Below are 8,326 nucleotides of genomic sequence, written 5' to 3'. Positions count from 1 at the left end.
TCATAAGGAGTGTATTGATGCACCTGCTTAAAATACAAACATCGAATAGGATTTATGCACCGATGCATGGGTAGTGCATCGATGCACCCCTCAAGGGATGCATCGATACATGGTGTAGTGCATCGATGCATACCTTCAATAAGAGATGGAAATAACTTTCTTTTAGCCTAAGAATTAATAGTTTGAAATATATCATTTCGTATGCTGATAAGTATCAATGTATTACTATGTAGATTTAGAGCATAATCTTATTCCAGAACAATCGAAGGATTAAAATCGAATCAAAGCAAGGCTAAGGTGAATACATATTAGAAGTATGGTACAATGGAATAACACTTGTGATAAGTCTAATTCCTATGTTGATTTTCATAGCACAATAGTTATGAACATGCATACATGATAATTATTATGATACATACATAAAGTATATATGTTCATATGATTTGATAAATAATATATGTGAAAAGACCCAAATGCACATGTGATATGATAAGTGATGTGTACTGGAGTTAAGAATATAAAAAGGGATGAAACATGAAAGATTTAAGCTGAAATGGATGAGTTTTTGGGTACAAGATATGAATTCTGGGCAGAGTGTATCGGTGCACATTCAAAGTGTACCGATGCATCAAGAGAAAATCCCAGAATTTGTTGAAGGTGCATCGATGCATAAGGAGTGCATCGATGCACTCATTTAAATTAATGAACATTGAATGCCATTAATGCATCGATGCATAAGGAGTGCATCGATGCACCTGCTTAAAATACAAACATCGAATAGGATTTATGTACCGATGCATGGGTAATGCATCGATGCACCCGTCAAGGGATGCATCGATACATGGTGTAGTGCATCGATGCATACCTTCAATAAGAGATGGAAATAACTTTCTTTTAGCCTAAGAATTAATAGTTTGAAATATATTATTTCGTATGCTGATAAGTATCAATGTATTACTATGTAGATTTAGAGCGTAACCTTATTCCAGAACAATCGAAGGATTAGAATCGAGTCAAACCAAGGCTAAGGTGAGTACATATTAGAAGTATGGTACAATGGAATAACACTTGTGATAAGTCTAATTCCTATGTTGATTTTCATAGCACAATAGTTATGAACATGCATACATGATAATTATTATGATACATGCATAAAGTATATATGTTCATATGATTTGATAAATGATATATGTGAAAAGAACCAAATGCACATGTGATATGATAAGTGATATGAGCTATGTGATCACAAGAGAAATGACATGAACACATGAAACATAAGAATAATGCCCATGATATACGATATGAGAACTATAGGTATAGTTGGCATGCCAAGAGTCGAGGGTTCTACGTGGTCCTTCGGGACATATATGTATTATTTGGAACATTTACAGGGTATTGTGAGACACATATGTGATCCATTGAAATATGTATATGGTTCTTAAGGAGTGGTCATTCGGGACAAATTTCATAGCCCCTAGTGGGACCCATACGAGCTGTGGTGACAGCATAGTGCACAACCTCAATGTATCGAATACCTTGAGTTCTCAAAAATGTACATGGGCCTATAAAAGGTTATCAAAGGTAATTACATTGTTATAGTTATATGTTATCATATTATTATTGTTTACATTGAATTGTATACGACAGGATTGAATGCATAGATTGCATGTTCATATTCATACTGAATGCATTATTGTTATATTTATATGTCTCACTATGTCTATGACTTAACGTGTAAGTGATTTACACGTAGGTACTGAGAATCAGGAAGAGTGGAAATAGGGTTGTAAGAACAGCAACACTGCTAGAAGATCATATCAGAAGTAACAGATAAAGCATGTCTTTTGTCGTGTATATGGTTGGCATGTAAGAAAAGTGTCTGTTACAAATGCTCTGATCAGTTTTATCTTGTTTTGGTTAACTTGTGTAAAGTAACAATGTTATTTTAATAAAAGTTTTAAATTTCCTTGATTTTTCATCAATAGTCAAAGTTTGAAAAGTCAATGTGACACCTCGGACTCGTATCCGGGTCGGGTACGGGTTGAGGGTGTTACATTGGCCGTGCTTCTCATTTTCAACATGCGTCTGAAGCACCAGGAGGAATTCAATGGTTCAACCATAGTCCAAAAATCGTTATGTTTGGTGATAAATTTGTGCATCCAAGCTATCCACATTGAACCTTCCCTGCAAGCAGTTTTCGGATATGTTGAATTAAACATGCAGAATTCCAGGACTTAATATCCTTGAGGCCAAGGCCTCCTTCTGATTTAGGCTTACAAATTTTTACCCAGTTCACTCTTGCTCCAGCAGCATGAGAATCAGAACCCTTCCAAAAAATCCTCGAACATAATTGCTCGATTTTCTTGATAATGGATTGGGGTAAGACAAGTTGCCTACACCAATAGTTAGCAACGCTGAATAAAACCGTCTTAATAAGCTCAATCCGACTTGCATAACTCATATTTTTCCTAGATCACTGATGAAGTCTATTTTTGATGTTGTCGAGAAGGGCTTGGCAATCTTTATCAGAAAGCTTCTTGCTGACAAGAGGAACTCCCAAGTAACGAATAGGCAGTCTACCATGTTTAAAGCCAGAGGAGATAATGATAGTATCAAGAGATTGAAAAGATAAACCAGTAATGAAGATTTCACATTTTCCTGCATTTAACTTTAGCCCAGATAACTCATAGAAGTTGTCCAGAACTGTAATGACTCCCATTACCGACTGTAAATTACCTTTGCAAAAAATTAGTAAGTCATCAGCAAAAGATAAGTGAGTTAGCCTTATTTTCTTGCATTTCAAATGGAAGGCAAAAATCCCCTTATTAGTAGCAGTGCTGAGCAGATTCGACAGAAAATTCATTACCAGAACAAATAATATGGGAGAAAGAGGATCTCCTTGTCTAATCCCCTTGGCACCTTTGAAATAACCAATCAAACTTCCATTGAAATCAATGGAATATCTAGCATCCGAGTAGCAAGTAGTAATCCAGTCAATGAATTTAGGGGGAAATTCCATGGCCTTTAAAATTGAAAAATGAAGCCCCAATTGATGGAGTTGAAAGCCTTTTGAAGATCAATTTTCATAGCACACCTTGGAGAGATGATTTTCCTCCCATAGCCTTTTACGATTTCCTGGGCTAGAAGGGTGTTGTCGACAACACTTCTACCCTTGACAAAAGCAGATTGATTTAGAGCTATAAGCCTCGGAAGCATAGAAGTCATCCTATTGACAAGAATTTTAGTGATGGTCTTGTATATCACAAAACAACAAGAAATAGGACGAAAGTCTGAAACTTTGTTGGGATTTGGCATTTTAGGAATTAAAGCAATAATGTTGTTTCAAACTAACTCGTTGCTTTTAACAAATGTTATTGCACAATCAAACTCACCTTTGATTGACATTCATGGCTCACGATTGTCTCGACAATGAAAGAGTATTCATCAAACAAACAATGTAATTCTTTATCAATCATCTTCATAACCTCATTAGCAACATTTGAAAAAAGCAAGTATAACCCAAAATTCACAAAACTCATTATTTGTCATGGATCTAAGATAATAGCTAAATAAACTATAAAATTATGATAATTTAGGCATTTTTTTAATGATAAACAACGCATCTTCTTTCTTTTTGGTATCAAAACCCTGCTTTTCTTTCGCAGACAATTTTAATAAGCTACCATGTTTATCCGCATTCATGGGTGTTTTATACTTTGCTTTAACAGCCTCAAGAAGTTGGCATAGAAACCCACAGATACAGGTCAGCAAGAACTCAAAAGATCATGAACTTGTTCATAAAAAATTTCCCAATAGATGTTTGAAAGCACTATTCCTGAGGTTGAGGAAATCGGAGTACCAACTACTTCTCTGGTAAGTGCGGTCACCTTCTTGTTGGTGCTGGTTCTTTTTGTTCATGTTTTTGAATTGTCAAAGTATCTGGAATGCAGAGCTCTGCCAGTCATATGTACCTTGAGATAGTTGAAAGACCACTTTATTATTTTCATACAATGCGAAGATAATTAAATAATGAATTATGTAATTTATTTTAAATATTTTAAATATTTATCCGGAGTTATCTTTTACTGAAGTAACACTTCAATTTTAAAAAAATATAATAAAAATAAAATCAGCATTATTTTAAAAATAATTAATACTCTTAAAAAATTGACACTCATAATTTGTCTTTATTTAATTCTTTTTAAAAGAATTTTATGTTTTGAAATTATGAGATTTAAATTTTGAGTCTACTCTGCGATCAACATCGTCGTACTTAAATGTGGATATTCTAACTGGTTACTGATGAACTGTGAACTATAATGGCCTTTCAATTTGCGTACACTTAAACTCATTTCAAGTTTATTTCGAATTGACAAGTCATATTTTACAACTCGAAGTTGACTTAAAAAATTTTCGAGTCACGTCGAGTTTATAAAATTCAAGTTGAGTTGAGTCGATTTTTTGAATTTCTGTTTAAATTTAATTGTAAACATTTAGAATATTATAATATTCTTTGATTTCAATTTAAATTAATTTCTATAACCATAAATACAATAAAAATATTTTTTCCTATTTTTTTATATGAGATATACATATATCATACAAAATCAAAGGACTGTATTCAAACTTGAAAAATAAATCCACTAATTAATAACAATTTTGATTTATTAGAATGGTATTTTACAACTCGATTTGAACTTAAAAAAATTTTCGAGTCGAGTTTATGAAATTGTTACTCGAAGTCAATTCAAGCCGAGTTTTCTCGAACCAAATCAAGCCGATAAAATCAGTTTTTCAAGTCGTGTCGAGTTTTACTCACACCTATTCTAACCCAAATGGAATAAAATCAATTACTAGAAAACAATCGTATTAGAGGTTTTTTTTATGTATGTGAAAGTTATTTAAGTCCTCAAGAAACTTTGGCGAGCATTGCCTGGTGTTTTCTTTGCTTTCTATGTCACATGCTGAGCTCGCTGATTGAGTGACTCTTTCGACTTTAAAATAAAGATTGGTACGAAACACAAATATAGCTGGTTGTTGTAGATTGTTGAGTAATAGCAGTTGGTGTATAAGCCTTTTCACATGTCCAACTCATTAGGGCCTGGCATTTTTCTCCTTTATAAGGGGCTTGGATTATTTGATCTCACACACCACGTCGATCTAACAAAGTATAGATTTTTTTTTTCTTTGCCTTCGCTAACTAGTTTTCTCTCATGGAGCTATTCTCTTTGTTGTTGATTATGCCCATTCTGTACCTTTTCTTCATATTGCGGAAGTGGACTAATGAATCGAGACACCAACAATGTTACATTTTGGATTACCAATGTTACAAGCCGAGTGATGATAGGATGGTCGGGACGGAATTCTGCGGGGAGGTGATAAAACGGAACAAAACCCTCGGACTTTACGAGTACAAGTTCTTGTTGAAAGCCATTGTTAGTTCGGGCATCGGAGAACAAACATACTCCCCGAGAATCATGTTCTCCGGCAGAGAAGAGAGTCCAAAATTGGAAGATGGAATATCGGAAATGGAAGAGTTTTTTCTGGGACAGCATCGGGAATGTGTTATCAAGGGCAGGCATTTCTCCTCAGGAAATCGATCTCTTAGTCGTCAATGTCTCCATGTTAGCCGCAGTTCCTTCTCTGACTTCTCGAATCATAAATCACTACAAAATGCGATCAGACATCAAGTCTTTTAACTTAGCTTCAATGGGGTGTAGTGCAAGTTTGATTTCGCTCGATATTATTCGTAATGTCTTCAAATCATACAAGAACAAGTTTGCTTTGCTTCTAACATCCGAGTCGTTGAGTCTGAACTGGTACGCCGGCAGTGACAGATCAATGATTCTCTCGAATTGTTTGTTCCGTTCGGGTGGCTGCGCAATCCTTTTGACGAACAACAAGTCCTTAAAACATAAAGCAATGTTCAAACTGAAATGCTTGGTGAGAACGAATCATGGAGCCATAGACGAGTCATATGATTGCTGTATCCAAAAAGAAGACGCTAAAGGAAGGATGGGATTTCACCTAGGCAAAACCCTTCCGAAAGCCGCAACTCATTCGTTAACCGACAATTTAAGGACCATCACCCCGAAGATCCTGCCCGTCCGGGAACTGGTTTGGTTCATGGCTGTTTCACTCGTTAAAAAATGGAACCTCCGCCATGGTTCCACCCCTAAGGGAGCTCCTCAAGGACCGATTAAAGCAGGGGTGAACTTCAAGAGCGGAGTGGATCATTTCTGCATCCACACGGGAGGCAAAGCAGTGATCGATGGGATAGCAGCAAGCCTTGATTTTGTTGGTAATGCTCAATCCCACATAGTATTGGAAACACTATTGGGAATGAGTATTTATAGTATGGAATTCCCACTTCCTTGTTGAGTGAAAGAGAACAAGGGAGACTCTCGCACACCACTGCCGCGTCGCAGCTCGTCTCGGCTCGGCTCGTGGTCGTGGTCGTGGTAATACGTGTTTTCGACACGTCTGCACGGATACTATCTTTTTAGATAGTAGAGAAAATTCTTGAGGAATTTCTCTTTGAAAGAAACAAATGGAAAAATGTGAAAGAGGACTGTTTAATTTCAAATGATAACAGCTGGTTTATGAGAGTTATCAGAAATTAAACAGCTTTTCCTAAATTAAGATGTATCTGGACTGATTTCCAGCTTTGTACAGAGGAGACAAGCTGTTAATATCAGGGTGGATACCCAACTTAGTTATCTAAGTTCCATGTGGTCAAACGAAACCATGGAAAGACTCATAGTGCACATTCCTATTGCCTATCCCTATGACGAATAATGTGCATGCCCAGGATGAGCTTAAGTGCTCTTAATAAATTCATAGCCCAGGATTTAGGTGGTCTTAGTGAGAAAGACTTGATGAATTTACCGATTTTGGCTGAATATCTATTCTTAATAAGTTCATAACCCAGATTGAGTGGGTAGGAAATGATGAACTTACCGACAGAAAGGTTGAGTTTGTTAAACTCTTAATAAATTCAAATCCAAGTATTTGGATGGTTCTAGTGAGAAGGACTTATTGAATTTACCGATAAATGAGATTGAATATTTATTCTTAATGACTTCTTAGCCCAGAGTTTGGGTGGTTCATTTATAATGAACTTGAAGAAAGTCACCATACCCTTTGTGAGGTTGAGCTATTATAAAAGCTCTTAATTATTTCATATCCCTTTTAAGGGTGATTTATGTTGAGATAAACTTGATGAAATAACCTATGTAAGTGAGAAGGGTTAGCTGCCTTCTATGAAAAATGTTGGGCCATTTTTCTAGCACATTTACTAAAATCCTGAGGTAAGATGGCCAAATATATACTTTTGTATATATATATCTTACACATCGAGGACTCAGGTAGATGAAGGAGTTAGTTGTGTGTTATGAGTTTACCCCCATCTTAGAAAGTTCCAGACTAGTTTCACTTATCTAAGAGAATGATTGATTATCATCACTATGTACTAGTTCCAGATACGTTCACTAGTGCTTAAGCAACTAATCTCGCTTTTGCTCTTCTGGAAAGTTTGTTTTCGAGTTTCAGCAGAATTCTTTCGCGTTAGTGGGGGAATCTTGGTAATGCTCAATCCCACATAGTATTATAAACACTATTGGGAATGGATATTTATAGTATGAAATTCCCACTTCCTTGTTGAGTAAAAGAGAACAAGGGGGACTCTCGCGCACCGCCGCCGCCGTCCGTCTCGGGTCGGGTCGGGTCGTGGTCGTGGTCGTGGTAATATGTGTCTTCGACACGTCCGCGCGGATACTATCTTTTTAGAGAAAGGAATTTCTCTTTGAAAGAAACAAATGAAAAAATGTGAAAGATTTCAACTGATATTTATAGGCTGCTGGGGATTGATTTCCAGCTTTGTACAGAGGAACCTCCCAATCTTGTTCAAAAAGAGCCCTAATATGGTCGACAAGGACAGTTCCTGAAGCAGCTATATTCAACGATAATAACATGTGGAATGTATCGGCGTTATTAGTTTCTACAATCACCTTGTGAAAACCCAACCTCCATGCATGTTTTAGAGCCTCATGTATTGCCCAAAGCTCAGCCGATAAAACCAAGCAATTTTCAAGACTCTTAGCAAATCCAAATATCCACCTTCCTTGCTCACATCGTATAGGCACCCTGAAGCAGCCGCCAAGTCGTTACAACAGACCACACCATCCGCATTTGCCTTGATCCATCCTTTCAGTGGTTGCTTTCATTTAGAGAGTTCTGATGATAGGTTCATAGCCGGTTGTATAACGAGCAACTATGATTTCTTATAGTAATCTTAAGCTTCGACTAACTATATTATCAAGTTCAA

General features: G+C 36.4%; 1 protein-coding gene and 1 pseudogene across 1 annotated transcript; one reads left to right on the top strand and one right to left on the bottom strand.

Annotated features, from left to right (window-relative positions):
• Positions 1-2,164: 2,164 nt before the first annotated feature.
• Positions 2,165-3,225, bottom strand: LOC120191605. Its single transcript, XM_039194528.1, has 4 exons — positions 3,095-3,225; positions 2,867-2,963; positions 2,478-2,725; positions 2,165-2,393 (listed from the first exon to the last, which is right to left on the bottom strand). Exons 1-4 carry the CDS (start codon positions 3,223-3,225, stop codon positions 2,165-2,167), a joined length of 705 nt encoding a protein of 234 aa, XP_039050459.1.
• A 1,943-nt stretch (positions 3,226-5,168) lies between these two features.
• On the top strand, positions 5,169-8,016 carry LOC120191604 (annotated as a pseudogene).
• The last annotated feature ends 310 nt before the right edge of the window (positions 8,017-8,326 follow it).

The sequence above is a fragment of the Hibiscus syriacus genome, unplaced genomic scaffold (genome assembly GCF_006381635.1).
Source record: "Hibiscus syriacus cultivar Baekdansim isolate YM2019G1 unplaced genomic scaffold, ASM638163v2 tig00116970_pilon, whole genome shotgun sequence".
Classification (NCBI taxonomy): domain Eukaryota; kingdom Viridiplantae; phylum Streptophyta; class Magnoliopsida; order Malvales; family Malvaceae; genus Hibiscus; species Hibiscus syriacus.
The sequence above is the reverse complement of the archived record's forward strand: the minus strand, read 5'-3'. Positions and strand labels throughout refer to the sequence as shown.